The sequence below is a fragment of the Branchiostoma belcheri genome, unplaced genomic scaffold (assembly GCF_001625305.1).
Source record: "Branchiostoma belcheri isolate BF01 breed outbred unplaced genomic scaffold, Haploidv18h27 scaffold102, whole genome shotgun sequence".
Lineage (NCBI taxonomy): Eukaryota > Metazoa > Chordata > Leptocardii > Amphioxiformes > Branchiostomatidae > Branchiostoma > Branchiostoma belcheri.
Window position 1 is genome coordinate 119,472 of NW_017802403.1, and position 25,848 is coordinate 145,319.

General features: G+C 41.8%; 1 protein-coding gene across 1 annotated transcript in view; it reads right to left on the reverse strand.

Annotated features, from left to right (window-relative positions):
• Positions 1-548: 548 nt before the first annotated feature.
• LOC109474767 (laccase-4-like) overlaps positions 549-25,848 on the reverse strand; it is a 37,906-nt gene continuing 12,606 nt past the window's right edge. The window contains exons 2-10 of the mRNA XM_019775132.1: positions 22,916-23,098; positions 21,030-21,224; positions 20,526-20,770; positions 14,443-14,564; positions 13,200-14,024; positions 4,616-4,756; positions 3,370-3,526; positions 2,917-3,095; positions 549-1,966 (exon numbers count right to left, since the gene is read on the reverse strand). Coding sequence (XP_019630691.1) covers positions 1,794-1,966; positions 2,917-3,095; positions 3,370-3,526; positions 4,616-4,756; positions 13,200-14,024; positions 14,443-14,564; positions 20,526-20,770; positions 21,030-21,224; positions 22,916-23,086 — 2,208 coding nt within the window. The 5' untranslated portion in view covers positions 23,087-23,098 and the 3' untranslated portion in view covers positions 549-1,793. The remainder of the gene's footprint in view (positions 1,967-2,916; positions 3,096-3,369; positions 3,527-4,615; positions 4,757-13,199; positions 14,025-14,442; positions 14,565-20,525; positions 20,771-21,029; positions 21,225-22,915; positions 23,099-25,848) is intronic.

Below are 25,848 nucleotides of genomic sequence, written 5' to 3' on the forward strand. Positions count from 1 at the left end.
GGGGGAGAGAGAGAGATGGAGGGAGAGAGAGAGGGAGAGAGAGGGAGGGAGAGAGAGAGGGAGGGAGAAAGAGAGAGGGAGGGAGAAAGAGAGGGATGGAGGGGGTTGGAGAAGGAGAAGTATATGAAGTTTTTTTTTGTCCGTATCAATGGATATGTTTTATTGGCCCCCTGGACTGCGATTGTGAGAAAGAAAAGATAACAGGCATAAGTCGATTGTAGTGTTTGCAATATATGCGTTATCATTACATACCAGTATTTGACATGTCAACTAAAAGAATGCTCTGTCTATTATTCTCACCAAACTCAGGTGATGTACTGATAGCAGTTGTCGGGGTTCCAGACTGTGGTCGTGAGAACTTGTACAACAATGGTACCCCGGTGTGATAAGCAAATCAGTTTTGACAAACCAAACAAAGCTGAAAGACTTCGCCGACAGAGGACGACTTGTTACCTTTCAGTCAGCATTAAGTGAAGTCCAAAGTTGGTGCGGGCACTTTTAGCCGCCCCCCCCCCCCCGTCTAGATAAAGTAGAATTTGCTAGGCAATACATAAAACGTCTAGCCTGATCCTATGTTTCCTTGGCTATCAAGACAAGTACTTTTTCTAAATACCATTATTCAGGGAAAAATCTAACAAAGGATGCAATTTACTTTGGAATGATATTCTGTAATTGATATGTTGCGTTTGTACATTGTGTTCAAGGCAAAAGAGAATCTCTCTGTTAAAACGTAATTTACATCAAGTTTTGCTGCTGCTAAAAATTGTGGAAGTGGATATTACGGTGATGGTTATACATTACTAATACAAAGGGTTGCGTGAATAATAATAAAGGTTTGAAATTTTTCAGTGAGCGTGAATAGATGTTAATGAATTAATTACAAGTGTCAAGAAATATCGACAAGGTAAATGAATAAAGTTCGTAAGTATTTACTTATTATAGATATACATTATGTTAGAATGAGGGTCGATCTGTCATTTCTTAACTCAGTACAGAACTAAACAATGCAAGTGCATTATGTACGGTTTTACAGGATAAACATGTGTATAGAAGTAGCCTGTGTTACACAAGCTATCGGCCGGAGGTAATGACCCCAGTTCCAGCGCGGTTTAATCAGGCTTTGTATACATGTAGCCTACAATTGTCACTGCCATGGTTGAATTTAAGCTTCCCAGGTTCAAATTTGAGGTTCGAATCGTGTAAAATCGTGTAAAATCTGTATAGTAACCACATGGCTGCGATTCTAAGATCAGGATCATTCATTAGCCGTGCAGTTTGTACAACCATGTGTACAGCGAATAAACCAAACTGTCCATGGTCTGTGCAATGTGTAAAGTGTTGTACAGGCACCACTTTATTGGCACTTTGTTTGTACGTTACCTTTTGACGCAGTGTAAGCAAATGTTGGGTACTATTATAGTTACTATGGGTGAGGTGGACCGGTACGGACCATAGAATCTTTTTCGGTCCGGTCCGAAAATACGTAACGGTTTTCTAATTTGGACCGGGAAAAACCCATACTTGTTGTCACTGATGATTACTACACGCAAGGAGGCCTGCCATGAAAATAAAAATGCAGCGTTAAAACATAATAGAAGCTTATCCCCTGTTGCGAAAGCTCGCAACAGGAGCTAAGTAATTGCAAAAGTTCAAAATAGCTCGTGCTCCGAACTGTACCCACTTCTATTGTTTTTTGGAGAACGATGTAATTTATCAACGTGAACTTTCTTGAAAGTATAATATTGTTGCTTTGTTTTTTTTGTGGGTGTGTATGTGTTTTTGCAAGGGACATTTTACTTCAAAGGAACAGGCTCCGTCATAGGTGTCAGTGAAAGCGCGTCCCTTTTCTTCTTGAGGATACAGTACGTTGCCGCTGTCAGTATGATGACGAAGGCGAGAACTCCCACCACAACGGACAGGATCAGGACCTTTGTGGCGAGCGCTGTGGTCTGGACATCTGATGGGCCTGTGAAAACACACGCAGATCGGTGTTCATTCATTCAATATACACAAAGCATACGGTATCTGTCTGTCACACATAGCCGATCATGGTCTCCCGGCCTTCTCAAGAAAGGTCACATGAGTTTTTTTTCGCAGATGTTGCCTACAAGTTTTTATACCAGCCAACAACATTTTGCAAAATTCAAGTCGGGAAAGCCATATCTGTTTAGATGTGACCAGAGGAGCGTATAGTTGGTACATCTCCCAGTTACACTCTTGTTCTTAAAAAAACAAGAATTCGGAGACCTCGTAAAACACTGTAATTTCAGACTTTCCATCTCAATTATGCAAATTAAGTCTTCGTTTGCATGAGTTTCATTTAAATATGTACAACTATCTCTTACCAACCAAAAATGATGAAAATACGTTGTTTCTCTCTGCAGTTCCAGAACAGGCAGCTAGAGGGACAAAACCCATATCTACCACTTATTCCTGACAGGAAAAGTCATCTGTGAGTCAAGACCATAGCACACGCACAGACACACACACACACACACATAGACAAACACGAACACGCACAAATAGACACACACACAGACGCTCACACACACAGACAGACAGACACACACACAGACACACACAGACACACACACAGACACACACACGCACACAGACACACACACAGACACACTCATAGACACACACAGTCACAGACACAAACACACACACACAAACACATAAGCACGCACGCACACACACACAGACACACACACACACACTCATAGACGCACACACACACACAGACACAGACAAACACACACACACACACAGACACAGACAAACAAACACACACACACACAGACAACACACACACACACACACACACACACACACACACACACGCAAGCACACACACATAGACACACACATACACCAAAATAATCCATTTTTAATGAAGGTAATGACTGGACCAACCGTTACCCTCCAGGTCGTGCTGGTATTCCTCCGAGCTCCAAGTGAAGTCACCGCACCTCGGGAAGCCCCTGGGCGGGGCGGGGTGCCGGTCTCCCGCCTCCTGCAGCACCAGCGCCATCCCCTCGTTCATGTGCTGATCATTGTGGCAGTGCAGGAACCAGTGCCCGGGGTTGTCAGACCTAGCAGATCAAATACAAAAACGGAGACTTTAGATTTCAGGGAAATATTTTGCTTTGATTTCTTTACGTTCAAGTTCACAAACCTTCAGTAAATCTTACGCGATTCCATTGGCATTGAATTCATTCGCATTATAGAGGGAATTTTATGATATAATTTAACGGGTATTACACAACATCGCTTAACCCCTGCATGTGTAGTGTAGTATCCCTGCGATTAGCCCTTATACGGTTGATTAGATTAGTAGATTAGTAATAATTGCCTGACTCTGCATACCTGAACCTGACCACAGTGTAACCATTGGCAGGGACCAGGACGGTGTCTTTCAGTGGCGGGTTGATCAGGTTAAGCAGCGGCGGTCCATTCCGCCAGGAGGCGTCCGTGCACAGCTCGTTCTTGCATTCCACATCAGGGTTAGGCTGGATGTAGCGACCTGTACGTACAATGTAAAGTCACACTGGTTTAATTTTTAGGATTACATCCGGGCGCGAATTGATTTCCCCTGTTCTAAAAAAAATAAGATCACGTCTTCCGATTCTCTCGCCTGGGTGCAATCCATGGTAGTCCATGGTACCTAACGACAATAGGGAACCGCTAGACTGCGGTAACTACGGAGGACGGCACCCAGGCTGTCAAAGCTCTACGGAACTCGTTATGGCAAATAAAATAATAAGTGTTTGAAGTTTCAATGAGTGGCATTAGGGTAAGGATTGTGGATTTAGTTAAGGGTTAGTGTAAGGATTATGGTCGGGGTTAGGGTTAGAGCAACCGAAAAATCCAGGAGGCAAAGTTTAGTATCGTTGGAAAGGAAAGGACCCAATATTATAGAACAGCTTTTCGCCTTTGGTTCTGGAGTTAAAAGTGTTTGATGTTTCAATGTGTGGCATTAGGGTTAGGGTTATATAGCAACCGAAAGACCAAGAAGGCAAAGTGTGGTTTCATTGGATAAAAGTTGGCCCCAGTATTCCGTAACAAATATTCGTTCTGAAATAACCTTTTGTTCCGGATTTATAAATGTTTGAAGTTTTAATGTTTAGCATTAGGGTTAGGGTAGCGGTTAAGTTCAGGGCAACCGAAAGACTCTGGAGGCAAAAGTTGATTTCTTTGGAAAGGAAATGGCCCCAGTATTCTAGAACAGCTATTCGTTCTGATATATTGCCTCTGGTTCTGGAGTTAAAAGTGTTTGAAGTTTCAATGTGTGGCATAAGGGTTAGGGTTAGGGTTATAGCAACCGAAAGACCCAAAAGGCAAAGTTTGGTATCGTTGGAAAGGAAATAGCCTAAGTATTCTAGAACAGCTATAATATCTTCAGCTTAAATCTCAAATTTATGCAATAACATTTTCAAGCAGACTGTTAGAGAACCACCCGCCACCTGAAATTATTGAATGCTGCATTTTTACTTGACAAAACAGCTGGATTTTGTGCTACATGTGTCACATGCACTTTTATCCCATGAATGCCGTCAGTTGCGATCATGGGAAGGTTTTTGTAGGACGAATGTGTGCCTACATACGCACGTACCTGTAGTCTTGTTGTAGCTGGGGTAACCCATGGCGACAACCTGGAAGGCGTGCCCGTGGATGTGGACAGAGTGGTGCGTCTGACTGGCCGGAGCGAACGTGTTATACATCACCAGTTGGATCGTCTGGTTGTAGGGGATGTCTAAAAACAATATGAGAAACGACATTAAACTTCCTGTCTATTGAAGGTACCATGTAGGTCAAACTGACTTCTAAATTCTTTTTTTTTTTCATTTTGCAATTAACAAGAGAATGGCCAGATAATATATGTGGCATGATTATGCTTTAATAAGAGGTTAATGCTTCCTCGAGGTGTATATAGTACAACAATCCCTGGTCAGGTGCGATAACCACCAAAAAAAACCACCAAGTGAGCGTAGCGAACGAGGTGGTTTATGAGGTGGTTATCCCACCTTGCCATAGATTATGTCACAATATACACCGAGGATAAGGCAGGGTATTAACGTTATTATCATATAGCCTATCCAACTGACACAATTATTTGACACAGATTCCTTTATAAAATTTCTCTAATGCCGAAAAAAAACTCACATTCTATATTACCTGAAATGATGGTATGGGCAGAAAAACAGATCATCTAGGCAATGACCTGCGGTTACCACGTGACATTGGACCAGTACCACTTTTAGTGGGTGTGTCAAAAATTGTTTTTGTCTTTTTCCATTTAATATCATGTATATCTTTTTGATTGTGTTGTATCTTCAGATAAGTTATTTAAAACGTTTTTAATAGATAAATACTACAGGTCTTCACAGTAGCGTTAGTGCCCCGTCCCCATGGTACGGTCTAAAAAATTGGTCGACGCCTTCTGGCTATATGATACTTTATATTAAATGCCATTATCATATAGCCAGTAGAATTATTTATGAAAATACAGCACAATTAAATGAAACATGTGTCCATAGGCGACAATTCTCCGTGAAGTTTTGTATTTTGCAGATTGAGAACAGTAAAAGTGTATGTAAACAGTATGTGATCACTTAACAACTGCAGTGTTCGAAATACTTTTTTGACAGCACAGCACCTAGGGCAAAAACTAGGTAGCGCATCAGAATTTTAGGTTGCGCCCCCCCCCCCCCGATTTTTGTCAAATTCTATGCACGTGCAAGATTTGATATTATGTGTCCTGCCATCTGGTGAATGCCATGTTGCTTTCCTGCTGAGTTTGTGTTTGGGAAAAGTATTAGCGAAGGCTAATCTGTGATATCTAGCAAACTCTAGCAGTCTTAGTCCTCTGTCATTTGTTTTTCACAGACCGTGTTTACCAACTGTACAGAGAGCTCGGGAAACCAGTCTACCACACTTTTGTGGACTACAAGAAGTGCTTTGGCAGAGTATGGCAGGACGGTCTCTGGGCAGTGATGCGCCGGTTCAACATTACCAGGGGGATTGTTAAGTGCGTTGAAGCGCTCTACAAAGCATCACAAAGCACAGTCATGACTGGGGGGGACTTCAGTGACTGCTTCCCTACGTCAGTTGGAGTACGCCAGGGATGTCTTCTTTCTCCGACACTCTGCAATATATTCTTAGAGAACATAATGAGAGAAGCCTTAGCACCAAAAGTAGCACCCATCAAACTGGCAGGACGCACCATAACCCACCTCCAGTTTGCGGATGATGTGGATTTGCTGGATGGGTCAAGAGTGGATCAGCAATCCCAGATCAACAGCTTGGACTCCACAAGCAGGAGGTATGGTATGGAGATTAGTCTGGAGAAAACCAAATGCCTTGTATCTGGTCCGTCCGATACAAATGGCCAAGTCACAGTCAGAGGCACAGAACTGGAGCAGGTCAGTGAGTTTACATACCTCGGCTCTGTCCAGACAGAAGACTGCAGCTCAGACAAAGAGGTGAAAGTCAGGATTGCCAAGTCAACCCTTGCACTGTCAAAGCTAAAACACATCTGGTGCAGTCATAGCATCTCCATGCCAACAAAGATACGCCTACTACGTTGTCTTGTGCTATCTATTTTCTTGTATGGTGCTGAGACATGGACTTTGAATGCAGCTATAGTGAAGAGAATCAATGCGTTTGAGATGAACTGTTATCGCAGACTGCTACGAGTTCACTGGACATCACACACTACAAACAAAGAGGTCATGGAACGCATTTACACCTTGCAAGGCCCACTCGACAGCTTCCTGGCCACAGTTAAGAAGAAAAAGTTACAGTGGTTCGGACATGTGTCTAGGGCCAAAGGCACACTGTCACATACAGTTCTCCAGGGTAAGGTGGAAGGCGCACGGCCGCGGGGACGTCCCCGTCGGTCATGGATTACAGACTTAAAAGAGTGGACTGGTGTAACAGCCAACCAGATGGCCAGACTGGCGGAGGACCGCCAGCAGTGGAAGAACTTGGCCAAACATCATGCTTCCCCGACGGCTGACTAAGCTATGGGAGAGAGTGAGTGAGAGTGATGCACGTGTTGCAGTAGCATATTTCTGCTAATCATATAAGTATAATACCTCCGTGTTCTAATGATTATCTATTCATGTTTTATGTTTACAAGGCAAAATTTGTTACATAAGATTTGATCACATATGCTTAAAAATATTATTGTTGTATTAAAAAAAAATTATAAGACACTGAATCGCTGGCTGTGCAGCAGCGTACGTACGTAGTGTGCCGGACATAGGCCGTGCATGCCTACCATGCCCCACTTGCGAAATAAATTCCTAAAGCTAAAACGCGGGCACATCGTGCGTATCCACAAATATTTCCGTCGTTAAAACATAGTCACTGGAATCTGAAATGTATACATACAGGATAATTTCCCTTCTTCAGTGGGAATTTTGTTTATGTTTTGATCGGTAAAAATACGTCAAAGCAAGTTCCTTGGTCAAACTCACGCTGGTCTAGGCTGCACTTCCGGGTTCCATTAGAGCAAAAAGAAACCATAAAACGACAAACATAAATTTTCACCAAAGGTTATTTGAATTGTGCCTTTTTTTCACTAAATGTGGCTATGCACTCGTGAAAAACAGCGTTGTAGTGCATATTTTCTAACAGAAAAACTAAAGATTCGGGCAAGTGCTTAATGCCTGGGCAAAAAACATCTGGTACCACTTATCGGCCCCTCCTTACATCTGCTTGAGGGATGCCCGACCCCCTCGCTTTTCCAAACAACGGGTTTTCATAATTGTAGGGGTGCATTTGAAATATTACATTATACAATCATCAGAGATCGGAACTTTTTGGCAATCTTGCAGATTTACTCGGTCATCTTAATATGTCAGATAATGCTAAACTGCTCTTTATTCTTAGAGGCTCCATATTGTTACCCTTTATGTACAACTTTAAAACGATGCAACTTTTACACTTGAGATACGAGTACCAAGCGCTTCTAGCTCTGCTTGACAGTTTCTAACAGTCAACAAGAAGCCATAGGTAACAATCCTCCGTGAAGTTTTATATTTTGCAACAAAAATAATCCCAAGCGTCAATGCCAGACCTACTGTGCAGACATTAGGCAACGGTTAATACAATGAGGGCGCGTCACAACCATAAAACATAAAAAGACCTAAATCCATTACTGCTCTCAGGGCGTGTAAAGATTCCGTGCTTCAAGTTCGAAGTTCATTTTAATTACACACACACAATCATTGCATTCACATAAAGATCGGACTATCATGGTCGTGTCACTAGTAACAAAGACAGCCCCACCGTCTTATCGTTTCTGTTACTTACCTTGGCGCGACTGGCCAGGCCAAATTCCAGCAACAGTTGCGGCCAGCACCGCGAGTGTTATTACCGCCGGTCAGATAACCGGGCGAAAACATCTCAACGACATTATAGGGATGTTTCAAAAATAAGCATTCACTCCAATATCAAAACTGCTAGGGTAAAAATAAAAAGACGTGCATCACCACGGGCATCATGGCACACCACATGCCAAATTACACAGAAATGCTACGTACGGAACAATGCGTTTTGGCTGCGAACACGTATGGTACCACTTATCGACCCCTCCCTGCGTCTGCATGAAGTTCACCCCCCCCCCCCACCCACTGCTATTCCAAACAACGATTTTTTCTGGACCATTTCAATTTGCCTCATAATTGTAGGGGTGCATCTTAAATATTACATTCACCGCGAAAACAGCAACGGCAAAAATACACATGTGTGCATCAACACGGGCATGCCCGCAGGCGGCGTATAAAATTACATGCCGATTACACAAAGAGAACCCCGTGTTCTAGCTGCGAACACGAAAAAACAGCTCCTCACAACACTCCGTCCGGAGGTCCTGACCTCCTTCACGGAGTAATTAGATATAGAAGTCCAAATACTACGTAAGTGTTAATGGGCCTAAATTTTCCTCCTAGCTCTGATTGGCGGATGTTTTTCCGCCCATGAGATATAGGAGGTTACCACGTAATCTTATCTTTCAAATAGCTTTTTATATTCCAGTCCATACCATATGGTACGGATGAAATATATTGTGTTCTCTCATGTTTCTCCTTCTCCTGCCAAACAGTCAAAGGGAAATCAACTCTGTCATTTTATAGCCAAATGACCTGAAATTTGGCATGGAGGTAGAGTGGGCGTTTTTTTTTTTTTCATTTTTTTTATACATGCCTTTGAAAAATTTTTATGAAGGTTTTTGGGGGCATTTTTCGCCAAAAAATGGATTTTTGGATCCTGATTCCTGGTTTTACAACCAACTGATCTGAAATTCGGTATAAGTGTACCTTGAACATGTGTCTACAGAATAGCAGTCACATATTTGGCATACACCACTTCCAAATGACTCATTTGGGGGGCTTTAATGGCTATTTTCAGCAAAAAAAGGGCCAAAAGTGCTATACCCGTTCCATGTTGTATCTAAAGAATGGCACGTTCCATCTGCCGTTGGCCATGGAACACGTCTTCCATTGCAGGTTACCTGGGGTCACATTGCACGTAAGTCGTAATGACCCACACATTCAATTTTATGTGCCTAAGACCTTCAAAATGTATCAAATCTCATCATTGTTAGTATTTGCATACCTGTAATAAGATTAGTAAAGCTTTTGAGATTCAATGTGCTTGTTCTTGCATCTTTGTTCTCAATTACATAGCTACTATATAATTCATTACATTTCACCCATACTATAGTATGGGAGAAATGTATTGTGTTCCCTCATGTTTCTTCTTCTTCTCCTCCTCCTGCCATTTCTTTAAAGGGATTCAACTCAGCCGTTTTTCAGCCGAATGACCTGAAATTTGGCATGAGGGTAGAGTGGGCAAATATCCCCAGACGTTTTTTTCATTTTTTTGAAACAGGCCTTTAAAATTGTTTTATTTGGGTTTTGTGGTCATTTTGCAGGCAAAAAATATACATTTTGGAAGCTGGAGCCCTCGTGCTAGAACTAAATGACCTGAAATTTGGTATGGGGATACCTTGGACACATGACTGCAGAATGTCGTTCAAGCTCTTAACATACGCCACTTTAAAATTGTGTAAAATAGGGTTTTTTTTGCTATTTTCGGTCAAAAATGTACATTTTTGGCTCCTGTGCCCTAATTTCAAATCCGAATGACCAGACATTTCGTATGGGGATACCTTGGACACATGTCCAAAGAATGTCATTCACGCTTTTGACATATACCACTTTAAAATTGGAAAAAATAAGGCTTTTTGGCTATTTTCGGACCAAAAATGTACATTTTTGGCTCCTGTGCCCTAACATTAAATCTGAATGACCTGAAATTCGGTATGGGGATACCTTGGACAGATGTCCAAAGAATGCCATTCACGCTTTTGACATATACCACTTTAAAATTGTGTAAAATAGGGCTTTTTGGCTATTTTCGGACCAAAAATGTACATTTTTGGCTCCTGTGCCCTAATATTAAATCCGAATGACCTGAAATTCGGTGTGGGGATACCTTGGACACATTTTCAAAGAATGTTATTCACGCTTTTGACATATACCACTTTAAAATTGGAAAAAATAAGGCTTTTTGGCTATTTTCATTTTTGGCTCCTGTGCCCTAATATTAAATCCGAATGACCTGAAATTTGGTATGGGGATACCTTAGACACATGTCCAAAGAATGTCATTCACGATTTTGACATACACCACTTTAAAGTTATGTAGAATAGGGCTTTTTGGCTATTTCCGGCATTGGAAGGTTCCATTGCTGCATGGGGGTGTAGACTATTGGCAGCCATCGTAGGATAGATCCATTTTCGGTATGGGGGATGTGGTGAAGCCATCTGCTGCATTTGCTCCCAAGCAAATGTCGGCCTTTCTAGTGTTCCCTCATGTTTCTTCTTCTTCTCCTCCTTCTGCCATTTCTTTAAAGGGATTCAACTCAGCCGTTTTTCAGCCGAATGACCTGAAACTTGGCATGAGGGTAGAGTGGGCAAATATCCCCAGACGTTTTTTTCATTTTTTTGAAACAGGCCTTTAAAATTGTTTTATTTGGGTTTTTTGGTCATTTTCAGGCAAAAAATATACATTTTGGAAGCTGGAGCCCTCGTGCTAGAACTAAATGACCTGAAATTTGGTATGGGGATACCTTGGACACATGACTGCAGAATATCGTTCAAGCTCTTAACATACGCCACTTTAAAATTGTGTAAAATAGGGATTTTTTGCTATTTTCGGTCAAAAATGTACATTTTTGGCTCCTGTGCCCTAATTTCAAATCCGAATGACCAGACATTTCGTATGGGGATACCTTGGACACATGTCCAAAGAATGTTATTCACACTTTTGACGTACACCACTTCAAAATTGTGTAAAATAGGGCTTTTTGGCTATTTTCGGACCAAAATGTACAATTTCAGCTCCTGTGCCTTAATATTAAAACCAAATGACCTGAAACTCGGTATAGGATATCCTTGGATACAAGCCCACAGAACTTAATTCACGCTTATGGCATGTGTCACTTTAAAATTATGTAAAATGTACTTTTTGCTATTTTTGACCAAAAAGTACATTTTTAGCTTCTATGCGCTAATACGAAAACCGAATGACCCGAAATTCAGCATAAAGGTAGCTTGGCACCAAATGCTTAGACTATAGTGTTCACTATTTGAAATACTTTTATTTGCCTTATTTTGAGTAAAAACAGCGATTGTAGCTTGAAAACCCAAATCCCCAACTGACAGTTCTAAATAGAACACTCGGGTTCTACATGTTCCAACAGTAGAAGGGGTTGGAAGATTCCATTGCTGCATGGGGGTGTAAACTGTGGGAACAGTTCACATTTTAAACAGGGGTGATTTAGAACAATCCATTTGTGCGGGGGGGATCGGTCCATTTTTGGTACGGGGGATGTGGTGAAGCCATGCTGCATTTACTCCCGAGCAAATGGCCTTTCTACTATTCTAGGGGAAATTTGGAATGGAGAGGAAGAATGGGTGAAATGTGCTGTATTTGCTCTTGAGCAAATGTCCGCCTTTCTAGTTTATTTGAGAATCTTTGCCAGTTACATTGGGGTAAGTTTGGAATAGTCCACTTTTGCTTGGTGCGTGGAAGGGAGATGGACTGAAATATGCTGTATTTGCTCCCAAGCAAATGTCGGCCTCTCTATTTTAGCATTTAATTTAACATTTTAATGTCTTGGGGTGGTGGGACTACGGCGCACAGATATGTCAACTTTGTATATTGAAATGTTAATTGTACTTTTTTGTTGTGTGGCGCTGTTAATATAAGTTGTTAACTTGAGTGCAGTGTCACACTGTTCTTGTTACCTCCGGGGGAGGAGACATCCTTCCGCGGAAGGGTTTTGTGAGAGATTTAGATTTTCATGTTCGCAGCTGTTTGTCGCGTTTGGGTGGACGGATTCTTTTGAGATTCGGTATATGTTTTGCTATTGGGCTGCAGATGATGCACGTCCTTTTGTTTTTATTGTATATGTGTTTTCGGTCGTGAAAATGGTGCCTTTTGGTGCCCCCAAAACACCCCTTTGAGCGTGAAAATGGTAGCGACCGTTGACCTTTGGCGTATTTAAGCTATTCTCGGTCTGGTCCACGTATATGACCCCTCACACAGAGGGGTGTCCGGTCTCGACAAATTCTTTGTTTAAAGCCCTATATAAAAATATACAATAAAAAGCCCGGAGGTATAAAATCTGAGATTTTACTTGTTTGGTTTGGACCAGAACAGAAAAATACAAAACATAATTTCGACACCCCCACTAAAAGTGGTACTGCTCCAATGCCACGTGGTCACCGCAGATGATTACCTTGTAGATGATCTGTTTTTCTGTCCACACAATCTTGTTTCACGTGACATAGTTTTTTTTTCGTAATGTAGTTTTTTCACAACCAGGGATTATCTCACCATATATATATACCTCGGGTCGGGGCATTAATCCTTTAGTATAGCTCATTTTCTGTCTCGATTAGGGCCAGGTCATATTTTTCATACAATTCAAAATGTTGGTGTCGTAGGAACCAGGCTGTGACAGAACCAACCAACGACAAAAGATTGTTTGGATATGTAGGACTCTCCCAAGTGCCTTCGGTTTGCCGAACGCAAGACACTCGAACGATGAATGTATCCCGGCCCATGGTTAGCACTGAAGAAAAAGTATAACATATATATATACACTAGTTTTTACCGCACCTATGATGTGTGTACACCGACATCCGCTCCTGAGACACTGTTCCTTGTCACACGGCACGATCGCCGCCGTGTTGTCCTGGTAAAGCGGGGCGGTGGGGCCGACGAACCGGCGTCCGTTCACAGAAGACCCGATGGCGAAGTTGAAATTTAAGAAGATCTCCATTATGTCCGTGGAAATGGACTGTTTACCGCCATTGTCAGTCACATTGGAGTGTCCTTCTCCCTCTGATAGAAACGCATAAGCTTTTGCTTCATTAACATGGATGCAGGCAGTGTTCTCGTGTTCGGGGTAGCCAGCAAACGGGCAGTTAAAGACAAAGCAAGGATTCTCGTCGCTGCAGTTCCGTTTCGATGTGGTGGGATCTCTGTCTGCTGTCACACCTTGGTATCGCAAAGTAGCCCGCACCTCTTGTGTTATGTCATCCGGAACCACATTGACTTCGTCGTACGGGTAACATTTAGTGCAGTGGCCAATGCTCAGGGTCTTAGCCCGGATCCAGTACAAATCCGGATCTGCGCTACCGTTAATCCGGACATCATAGCTCTCTCCGGGATACATAATGACTGACTGTACGCTGCGAGGTGACATGTCGTACCCATCGCTTGCTGTCACCGTTAGCTCGTGTTGATCCACAGAAAACCGGAACGGATAATCCGGACCTACATGAATAATCCGGAAGTTGACGGACCCTCCAGAAGGGACTGTGAAGGTGCTGAGCGGCGCCCTGTTGTTCCCGAAACGACCACGTCCGTTTATCAAAGCTGAGTTGTACTCTCGACTGGATACTTTGATGCCATCATGAGAGAACGTGCGTTCGTAGGCACCTGAAACAACAGTTCGGAACACACCAAAAATTGCTGATTTACCCATGGCCTAATACTCTTGAATATTTAAGACAAAAATAAGACTTCGATGCGTTGTGGCATAGACGAAAATGATATATAGGATTTCTTCTCCAAGAAGAGCACACTTCACACAATAGTCACTTGGATACATATGCATTAGAAGTGTATATATTTTCTGATTTTCTTTGTTGGAAATTATGCCCAAAGGCTTATCGCAAACAAAACAAAAGAAAACAAAACAGAGCAAAACGCTGATTTACAATGTGTTCATACTTAACGGAGGAGGAAATCAATTATAATCAATCAATCATATATTAGTGAATAAAGAGCAAAATGACAAATATCTTAAATTCATTTCAACATAAGCTATTTGAGTGTTTGACGTCTTCATAATTACCCAGCTCATATGCCCCATCGCCGCCATATTCCAAACGAAACATGTTCGAAATCCAATATGGGGTAGCTTCAACGTGGTACCAGTCATGAAGGATCACGGGAACGGATGGCATGATGGGATGCCTGGCAAACAACAACAGGTTATGAGCTAGTAGGTAGGATAATGCTTAGTGGGACAACAGCGTTATGCTTAGTGTGGCCAATTATTATGTGTTATCTCATGTTTCATCTTCTTCTGCTGCTGCCATTCCGTTAAATAAATTCAATTTCTTCATGTTAAGGCCAAATGGCATGAAATTTGGCATGGAGGTAGAGTAGGCGAATACCCCCAGGAGTTTTTTTCCAAAAATTGTTTTTTTTTTTCCATTTCCAGGCAAAACATCAGGCAACTAGAGAGGCCGACATTTGCTTGGGAGCAAATACAGCATATTTCAGTCCATCTCCCTCCCACGCAAAAGTGGACTATTCCAAACTTACCCCAGTGTAAAACTGGCAAAGATTCTCAAATAAATGAATTATATAGTAGCTATGTAATTGAGAACAAAGATGCAAGAACAAGCACATTGAATCTCGAAAGCTTTACTAGTCTTATTACTGGTATGCAAATACTAACAATGATGAGATTTGATACATTTTGAAGGTCTTAGGCACATAAAATTAAATGTGTGGGTCATTCCGCACGACTTACGTGCAATGTGACCTCAGGTAACCCGCAATGGAACACGTGTTCCATGTCCAACGGCAGATGGAACAGGCCATTCTTTAGATAGAACATGGAACGGGCCGGGTATAGCACTTTTAGCCCCTTTTTTGCTGAAAATAGCCGTTAAAGTCCCCCAAATGAGTCATTTGGAAGTGGTGTATGCCAAATATGTGACTGCTATTCTGTAGACACATGTTCAAGGTACCCTTATACCGAATTTCAGATGATTTGGTTGTAAAACCAGGGCTCAGGATCCAAAAATCCATTTTTTGGCGAAAAATGCCCCCAAAAACCTTCATAAAAAATTTTCAAAGGCATGTATCAAAAAAATGAAAAAAACGCCTGGGGGTATTGGCCCACTCTACCTCTATGCCAAATTCCAGGTCATTTGGCTAAAAAATGACAGAGTTGAATCCCTTTGACTGTGTGGCAGGAGAAGGAGGAGAAGGAGGAGGAGAAGAAACATGAGAGAACACAATATATTTCATCCACACCATGGTATGGACTGAAATATAAAAAATATACATTTTGGGATCTGGAGCTGGTACTAAAACCAAATGACCTGAAATTTGGTATGGTGATACCTTGGACATATGTCTACAAAACCACATCCAAGCTTTGGACATACACCACTTTAAATTGTAAAAAAAATAGGGCTTTTGGCTTTTTTCGGACAAAAAAAAATGTACATTTTTCCGAATGACCTGAAATTCGCTATGGGGACACCATCGGCACATAACAAAAGAATAGCATTGACGCTTTTGACATGCGTACTTTAGAATTGTGTAAAATATGGCTTTTTGGCTATTTCCAGAAGAAAAATGTACATTTCTAAAAATGTACATTTTTGTCTCCTGTGCCCTGATATTAAAACCAAAAGCCCTGAAAATTGGTATGGGAGAACGTTGGATACAAGGCTACAGATTGTTATTTATACTTTGGGCGTGTGTCACTTAAAATTATATACTTTTTTTACCTATTTTTGACCGACAATGTATATTTTTGGCGCCTGTTCGCTAATATAAAAACCGAATAACCTGAAATTCAGCATAAGAGTAGCTTGGCACCAAATGCTTAGACTACAGTGTTCACTATTCTTTTATTTACCTTTTATACTTCTACCTTATACTTTATACTTTTATTTACCTTACTTTCAGTAAAAACAGCGATTTTAGCTTGAAAACCCAATCCCCATATGACAGTTTTACATGTTCCTGGCACTGACTCTACATGTTCCATTAGAAGGCATTGGAAGATTTAATTGCTGCATGAAGGAATAGACTCTTGGAACACTTCAAATTCTGGATACTAGTAGGGATGATTTAGGAACAATCCGTATGTGTGGCAGTGGGAAGGATCCGTTTTTGGCACGGGGATGTGGTGAAGCTATCTGCTGCATTTGCTCCCGAGCAAATGCCGACCTGTCTAGTGTTTCTCCTCCTCCTTCCATTTTGTTAAATGGATTCAATTTCTTACTTTTTGGACAAAATCACATAAAATTTGGTATGGAGGTAGAGTGGCCAAATATCCCCAGGAGAATTTTTCAATTTTTTTAAACAGGCCTCTAAAATTGTTCTATTTGTTACTCCGTGAAGGAGGTCAGGACCTCCGGACGGAGTGTTGTGAACGGCTGGTTTTTCGTGTTCGCAGTCAAAACACTGGGTTCTCTTTGTGTAATCGGCACGCAATTTTATACGCCGTCTGCGGACATGCCCGTGTTGATGCACGAATGTGTATTTTTGCCGTTGCTGCTTTCGCGGTCAATGTAATATTGCAGACGCACCCCTACAATTACGAGGCGAATTGGAATGGTCCAGAGAAACGCGTTGTTTTGAATATCAGTGGGGGGGTGGAACTTCATGCAGATACGGGGTGGTTTTGATAAGTGGTTCCAGATGTTTTTGCCCGTGCTTAAGAGATGCCAAGTTTTTTGGAAGATGTTCGCAGCCAAAACGCATTCTTCCGTACGTCGCATTTCTGTGTAATTTCGCATGTGGTGTGGCATTATGTCCGGGATGATGCACGTCTTTTTATTTTTACCGTAGCTGTTTTGATATTGGAGTAAATGGTTATTTTCGAAACATCCCCATGTCGTTGAAATGTTGTCGCCCGTTTATGTGACCGGTAGTATATTAAAGTCGCGGTCAGGCTGATGGGGACGGTTATGTGGGGTGGTCAGAGGTCAACATTACGAAATGTAAATACCGATGACGTAATCCTATCGATTTCAAACTGGTCGGCTGTGGCGACCTAGCTAGTGGCGGCGTGTATTTAGTCACGTAGCAACTGGCCGGTCGTCCTAGCAACGAGCATGCTGGCCGCTTCTCTGTACACATTGCCAATATTTTTGGGTTGGGCCGCTCCATAGTGTTAGTGGAGCAGCTCTTTGTAAACATGGACAGTATTTTTGAGCAACCCATCAATGTGTTCTGCCTCGTGGTCGGATGTGGTCTGGGGCTGGTAAACCGCACATACTAGTAGATCGGGTAATTTTATGATTTGCTAGTTGTAAAGGCGTCTTGTAGTATGAGCCGGTATATGAAGAAGTAGCCTGTGTTACACAATCATGCTTTCGGCCGGATTGATGTGCAACTGTTACTAATTGCAGGGACTGCGCTAATGCCGACCAGTCGCGCTGTCCTGATACACCGCGAATGTTGGGCAATATGCGAGTGTTCCCTGTAGACAGTCCCGGGAGTCATTTTTTCGCACATTCGCACATTCCAGGAGCCAAACCAAAATACGTTCATGAACCGAGTCCAAAAAACCGAAACATGGAAATCGGATGATCGGACCTGATGTAACGTTACATTTCTCTTTCTGTAGATTGTACACATAATACACACATCTTTAGATAATCTGGCCATGGCAGGTAAAAAAAAGTAACCCTAAATCATACTAGATTAGCGTAAATGCATATTTATGCGTTCAAAACAAGAAAAGAAATTGTTTCCCGGTATTAATCTCTTGAAACACGGCGCTGAATATTGACGCAAAAATATTTCGAGCATCGCGCGCCCTTCCCCGTTGTTTAGACTGTATGCAAATCCCGCGTCACGTGTCGGCATTTCGCATCTCTGATTGGTTGCTGCGTCTTAAGATGACTGAGCCGACGTGCGTTTAAACAATTTTTCTTTGTTCGATTTATCACACTTCACAGAGAATTGTCACCAATGGCTACTTCTTTTTGTTGCAATATATACTTTTTTTTTATTTATTTATTATAACATTTAGTAACAAAACAGGATGACGACATACTCAAGCTACAATGCTTATGTTTGTGTCGTCATCGTTACAAAGATATATACATGTAGTCACAAATACAGACATGCAAAGCATAAGAGTAATAAGGTAAACTAAAGTAAGCCGCATTATAACTAAATCATAAAATATGTAACAAATATATAACAGTATAATATTATGCAGGTAAGTGATAAGTGAATAAGTAGGCATTCCAAGTCAAACAACAAACTGGTAGGATAAGAAATTGATGGTTACTCAAATCTTTCCGTTTCTTTTATAAACAATTGAACACATTGTAAGAGTTTAGCGTTGTTAGAAGCCGACAGAGAAGAGGAACCTCTAAGCAGTAATTGTACTAGGAGATTATCGGGAAGGTTTTGGATGTTGATGGCAAATCCTACAAGTTTGGTTAAATTGCTGAAGAGGGAGACACGATATTGAGTAAACTTTGGGCAGTGCAGAAGATAATGATGAATACTTTCACAGGGGTGGCCACAAGTACAAGCAGAACTAGATACCAGGTTTCGAGAGTACAGATTAGAGTTTAGGCTATGAGTACCAAGTCGAAAACGAGTGAGAAGAGCGCAGGTGTACCGGGGACCTATACTGAAGTATGAAACAGGGACAGGGCGCACAGATTTGATCATTTTTTTCTTAAAGCGTGGGAAACTCAGTGAACGGTCTGCTAAGGTAAGGCTATTCCAGTGATACGTTGCATAGGGAATGAATGATTTTTTAAAGCGGGTTGTGGTACGTTTTGGCAACTGAAGATTTAGTTTATTACGAAGGTCGTAAGTAGAGGCGTCTGATACTAGGGGCAAATATATACTTCACGGAGAATTGTCGCCTATGGCTTCTTGTTTGTTTTTTTGGCCAGTTTCAGGTAAAAAATATTCATTTTGGGACCTGGAACCCTGGTACTAAAGCTAAATGATCTGAGATTTGGTATGGGGATACCTTGGACACATGTCTACAGAATGCCAATCAAGCTTTTGACATAAACCACTCTAAAATTGCTTAAAATGATGCTTTTGGGCTATTTACGGCCAAAATGTTTATTTTTTTGCTCCTGTCCCCTAATATGAAAGTCGAATGATCTAAAATTCGGTATGATGATACCTTGGACAAATGTCAAAAGACATGCACAATTTCAAAACTGTGTAAAATAGGGCTTTTTGGTTATTTTTGGACAAAAAATGTACATTTTTGGCTCCTGTGCCCTAATATCAAAACCAAATAACCTGAAACCTTTTTGTTTTGCTATTTTTTTACCAAAAAATTTACATTTCTGGCTCATGTGCGCTACTACAAAAACCAAATCACCTGAAATTCAGCTAAAGGGTAGCTAGGCACCAAATGCTTAGACTACAGTGTTCACTTTTCAGATGTAGCCCTTTACAATACTTTTATTTATTTACCTTGTTTTAGTAAAACAGCAATTGTAGCTTCAAAACCCAAATCTTCAATTCAACTGACAGTTCTAAACGCAACACCGGGTTCTACATGATCCAACAGCAGAAGGTGTTGGAAGATTCCATTGCTACATGGGGGGAATAGACTATTTGAACACTTAACATTTTGGTCATGGGTGATTTAGGAACAATCCATTTTGTGCAGGAGGGGGATAGGTCAAATTTGCTGCATTTGCTCCCAGCATAGGGTTACGTTATGAACATCGTAACTATAAGTGTAACAGAACAAATAAAACAACCTGGATATATATAAGAGGCTCAAATAGAAGAGAAATAGGTGTCAATATACATACAATTATGCTCCATATTTCGCTCTTCGTGTAATAAAGAAAGAATTCCGGCAAAATGATGACAAGCAAGTTGCCATAATGGAGTTACCAACCAGACTGAAAAATAAACTAATTATTGAGACAAGTTAATTATGCAACTAAGGTGGTGATTTGAATGATTATGATAAACTATAGCTAAAACTTTTAAATGGTGCAAGGACGATGTATGGACTTTCCTCATTAATCGTGGAAATTGCATCATGATTTGCGTACACAAACACACACACACACACACACACACACACACAACACGCCCACACAAACATACACAAAATCGCTTCGCAATATATAACCTTCTTGGTGAAGGTACGCAACTAGCCGACAAAATCCGACTTACTTTCCCTTGTGCACGATTAAAGCCCCGAATAGTCCATCTTCCCGCTGGGTGCTGAGATGGGAGTGGTAAAAATGAGTCCCGGCAGGCTCTGCGCGAAAGCGGTAGAAGAAACTCTCGCGGGGCATGATGGGACATTGGGTGACGTAGGCCACGCCATCCATATATGGCGTGCCGCGCATGTGCAGACCGTGCCAGTGGATGCTTGTGACCTCATTTAGCAGTTTGTTCGTTACTTTAACGACGACCTGAGTAGATATCAACATGATAACACTAGTAAGTACAGTCAGATTTATTACGCTAGCTGTTATGTGCACCTTGTCAAAACATATGTGGCACTAACAAACAATATTTTTTTTTCTTAATTTTCCTTAACAATATTCAATATCACTGTGAATTATAGTCTTAAACTATAATCTCCAGTTATCAATTGCCGATTGATGTCAAGAATTTAATGCTTGAAAAATAGAAGATTTAGCAAAATTCCAGCTGTACAGTATCTCTAACCTGTGCCCCCTCCACGACTTCAATGGTAGGTCCCGGAAACATGTCGTTGACCGTGATGACGTTCCTCTGAACTCCGTCAGTGGTAATGACCTCCTCCCAGGGTACGAGAGTTCCGTTCACGTTCTCCTTCCCCGGGTGGGCGGGGTTTCCCAGCGAACTAAAGAGCTCAAGGCGTCCGTCGTCACGAAGTTTCACCTGTACACATTGATGTGAGATTGGGGATATCGTGCGTTTGCAATAATGATAACTTGTACAGGGTACGAAGTGTGGCATCTCTTTTATTTAAGATTAAGGTGGCGACAGGACATTTGATGGACTGGCAATGACTATACGGTACAATTAACAAACAGGACAGACAACACATATCGGCCTCTATAACACTCCAACAGCATATAACGGGGGGTGCTCTAAGTTCGGACGGATTATTTTACTGATCTTACTATGCAAAAGTACACCGTGTTTGTTTCCACTGACTTTGCTAATCAAAAAGGCAAATAGCCAAAGCCAATGCATACAGGTGTTATTTGCATGCATAGTATATATAGAATACAACACGGGGTATTCCGTATCGCCCGAGGTATCGGCCCGACCGCGGGTCGGATCGCCCGACGGCCGCAGGCCGGAGGGCGATCCGACTCGCGGGAGGGCAGGGACCGAGTAGTGTTGTAGTGTTGTATTCTATTTATGTCATACCCACCCAAGAAAACACGCCTTTCAATGCAAGATGAGCCAAAAGTTGGTGCCACTGAACCCTAAACTGCAACAACATCAATTCCAACGTCCGGTTTCTGTATTCGAATTTTCGAAAGGGGCACACGCGGTTAGGGCGAAACGCGTTCGAATCGTTTTATGGAAGCCATGGAAGCGTTCGATAACGGGTTCCTGACCGGGCCGTACCGTAAAGTACGGCCCGGTCCGGAACCCGTTATCGAACGTTATCGCGGCCCGGGTATGATATAAAGTTATTTATTGTCGTATCGTTTCGTCGAAAAGCAGAATTTCGTCGAAAAACAGTAAAAATTTCGGTGTTTTTGTTGTAGAAAACCGACCAGAGAAAAAAAAAATTAACACTACAGCATCTGCATTTCCCATTATTCCTATGAGACCACGTTGATTGCGCAAGCCGGATTTTCAGCCGAAACACTGACTGACTTCGATACAACCTCCCTCACGTGAGACGAGAAGTACACAAAATCGCATTTTAAACACCAAAAAGAAGGCTGAAATATAATGCTTATTCAAAGTCATCACTAATTTCTGAAAACAACAAAATTACAAAACGAAGTAAGGACACACTGTCTAGCGTCGGCCATTCACGAAAGTACACTCACGAAAACGACTCACAGCGTTTGCCACTTGTAACGGGAAGGTCGAAGGGCTCATGAAAAGTATTTTTTTTTTAATTTTTTGTTTATTTTATGAAGATTTACCACATCTGTGGAAGGATTGACATAACAGGTGACTATCACCTTTTCAAAGATGCCAACCCCGAGACAAGACTGTAAGGTTTGAACCACTCACACCGGGAAGGTCCCCTACTCTTTTCGATAAGTGCGGTGGGTTCTTTAACGTGCGTGGGGTGTGGCTATCCCAAACACGGGACCTCCATTTAACGTCCTATCCGAGGGACGTCCCTAACCAAAGCTAGGTACTCATTTTCACCTGAGTGAAGTGAGGAAATTCGTGTAAAGTACCTTTCCCAAGGGTACAATGTCGGGGCGCATGTTCGGACTTGTTCGGGTACGAGTCCGAACATGCGCCCCTACGTTGTACCCTTGGGTGCATTTCTTATTCAAGTATGTTCTCCGCACAAATATTTAAAAAAAACTCCGATATTAGGGCACCCCCCGTTATCACAGTTCAATCATTCAACAAAAGCTACCCACGGAGTTTGTGTCCCTTGTGCCGTTGACGTCCCGTGAATGAGTCATGGTCTTGGTTCGCCTGATGACGAAGTTAAAGTTACAGACACTCTCGGTGCAGGGCTGGGATAGGACGAGATGAGGCGCTACAAGCGCCGCCATGATGATGATGGTGGTGGTCAAAGGCCCCGCCATCTTTCCTTTTACCTGGTGACAACATAGCAGGGTGTTCTAAAGTACAAGTGGTAATCTAAAGGGTCATTTTAAAATGTTGGGCATTCTAAAGCGTAAAACAGACAAAACAAAATTCTCAGGCAAGAAAACATTAACGCTGCAGCCTAATAGCCTTATTTTGAGCCCACCTCCTTTAGACTTAACAAATAATAACCACGACACTACTAATGATTAAAAAACAAATTAACGGAAACAAAGACATTGCAAACTGGGTCTAATACGTATAGATATTTTACCAAAACAGTTCAAAACAGACCGAACAACCAATATCATGTAGCTAGAAATTAATATGACTTAAATATTACACAAACTAGAGCTTCACGATCTCATACCTTCGCCAAATGACTTTCGTATGACTAAGAAAGTATACATTAATCCCCCTGATTATGCAAATAGGATCCTCAATTGCATGAATTATATCTGTTGATCATATTCTTCACTAAAATACAGTCTGGTTTTAACAAAGAATGCCATTATAGCATTATAGCATTTCCTCATAAATTATGCAAATGTGATCCTTATTCAAATAAGTTATGTTTAATCATGTTTATATTCACTTAACTTTCAAATACCCCAAGTATGAAATTCCAGGCAGTTAACACTATCGAATTATAACATTTCTTATTAATTATGCAAATTAAGTCTTCATTTGCATAATCGATATCTGCCTGTGTTTCTCTCGTTATTAATTACATATGTCACAAGTTTGACATTCATGGAATGCAGGTGATTAATAGAATTTCCTCATAAATTATTCAAATTACATCCATATTTGCATAATTGTAATAACATTATGTCAAGCATCACTTAAGCTACCTACAAACTACCAAAAATCACGACGATCCATCAATCAGTTCTTGAGTTATCCTCCTTTCAACATTTTTCAACAAACGCCCCTGCAGTTCCAGAGCAAGCAGCTAGGGGGCTCAAACTCATGTCACTTCATCTCCAAGAGCTATATACCATGTAAATTTTGTGACCCTAGCTTGCCTGGATCATGAGATATCAAAACAAGAAGTTCTGCTACAGTACCATGACAAGCCGCCAGGGGGCGCAAAATCAGTTTCAGGTTTTATCAAGACCTACCCACCTACCAAATTTCACGACAATCCATTCAGGCGTTCTTGAGTTATCGTGTTCACACACACACATACACACACACACACACACACACACAAGAACGCCCCTGAAAACATAACCTTGTCGGCCAAGGTAATGATAAAAAGACTGGCAATGAAAACATACATTGCCATGGCGACGGTGGTTGCTGTTAGGGTTATTGTTTGCATGGCACTGCCATTATGTCATGATTTTGAGGAAGACTTGGTGCCTGTTAAGTCTGTACAGATACAGTGCACTCCTCCCCTGAGTGTATAGTGAACGAGCCCCGGGGTCACAGAAAGTAAGGCCATCTGGGGCAGAGCGGTCTTCCCAAGGGTTACCAGGAATGTGGGCATAGATGTGGGTCAGAGAAATGCCTGTGGACATGCCATGCTTGTGGACAAAATTAAAAGTAAAGTAAAGTAAAAAGACACAACCATAAGATAAATGACGATACACAAAAGGTGATACAGGACAAAGTGAATTTATTATAACTATAATACTAATTTTGATCCATTCAGGCTAACTGTAACTAAATTACACTTTGACTTGGAATTAGTTGGGGACACGTACGAAGTCATAACCTAATTCTGTGTCCAGCCAATCAGCCAATAACATGCAACAAAGTACACAGGTTATAAAAGTAGTGATTTTAATAAATCAAGACATCAGTACCATCATATATACAAAATAAGAGCCTTTAGGGCCCTTATGATAGCTGTCAACATTATTTAGAGTTAGATGTTCAAGCGTTAGGTGTAACAAGTCGTTCGGTGTAATGTAGCGAGCTGCCGCCGCGCCGAGTGCCTACGCTGAAGGGTGGTTATACCGGCTATACAAATACTGGTGTGTTACGCTGAAGGGTGGTTATACCGGCTATAAATACAGATACAGAAGCTGGTGTGTTACGCTGAAGGGCGGTTATACCGGCTATATATATATACAGATACAGAAGCTGGTGTGTTACCCTGAAGGGTGGTTATACCGGCTATGCAGATACAGAAGCTGGTGTGTTACGCTGAAGGGTGGTTATACCGGCTATACAGATACAGAAGCTGGTGTGTAACGCCGAAGGGCGGTTATACCGGCTATACAGATACAGAAGCTGGTGTGTTACGCCGAAGGGCGGTTATACCGGCTATATACAGATACAGAAGCTGGTGTGTTACGCTGAAGGGTGGTTATACCGGCTATACAGATACAGAAGCTGGTGTGTTACGCTGAAGGGTGGTTATACCGGCTATACAGATACAGAAGCTGGTGTGTTACGCTGAAGGGCGGTTATACTGGCTATACAGATACAGAAGCTGGTGTGTTACGATGAAGGGTGGTTATACCGGCTATACAGATACTGAGGCTGGTGTGTAACGCTGAAGGGCGGTTATACCGGCTATACAGATACTGAAGCTGGTGCGTTACGCCGAAGGGCGGTTATACCGGCTATACAGATACAGAAGCTGGTGCGTTACGCTGAAGGGTGATTATACCGGCTATACAAAAACAGAAGCTGGTGCGTTACGCTGAAGGGTGATTATACCGGCTATGACTTGACTTGACTTTATTGGGATCCACATTTAGCTTACAACAAATGTAGCTATTCTTCCTGTGGTCCTTCAAGACAC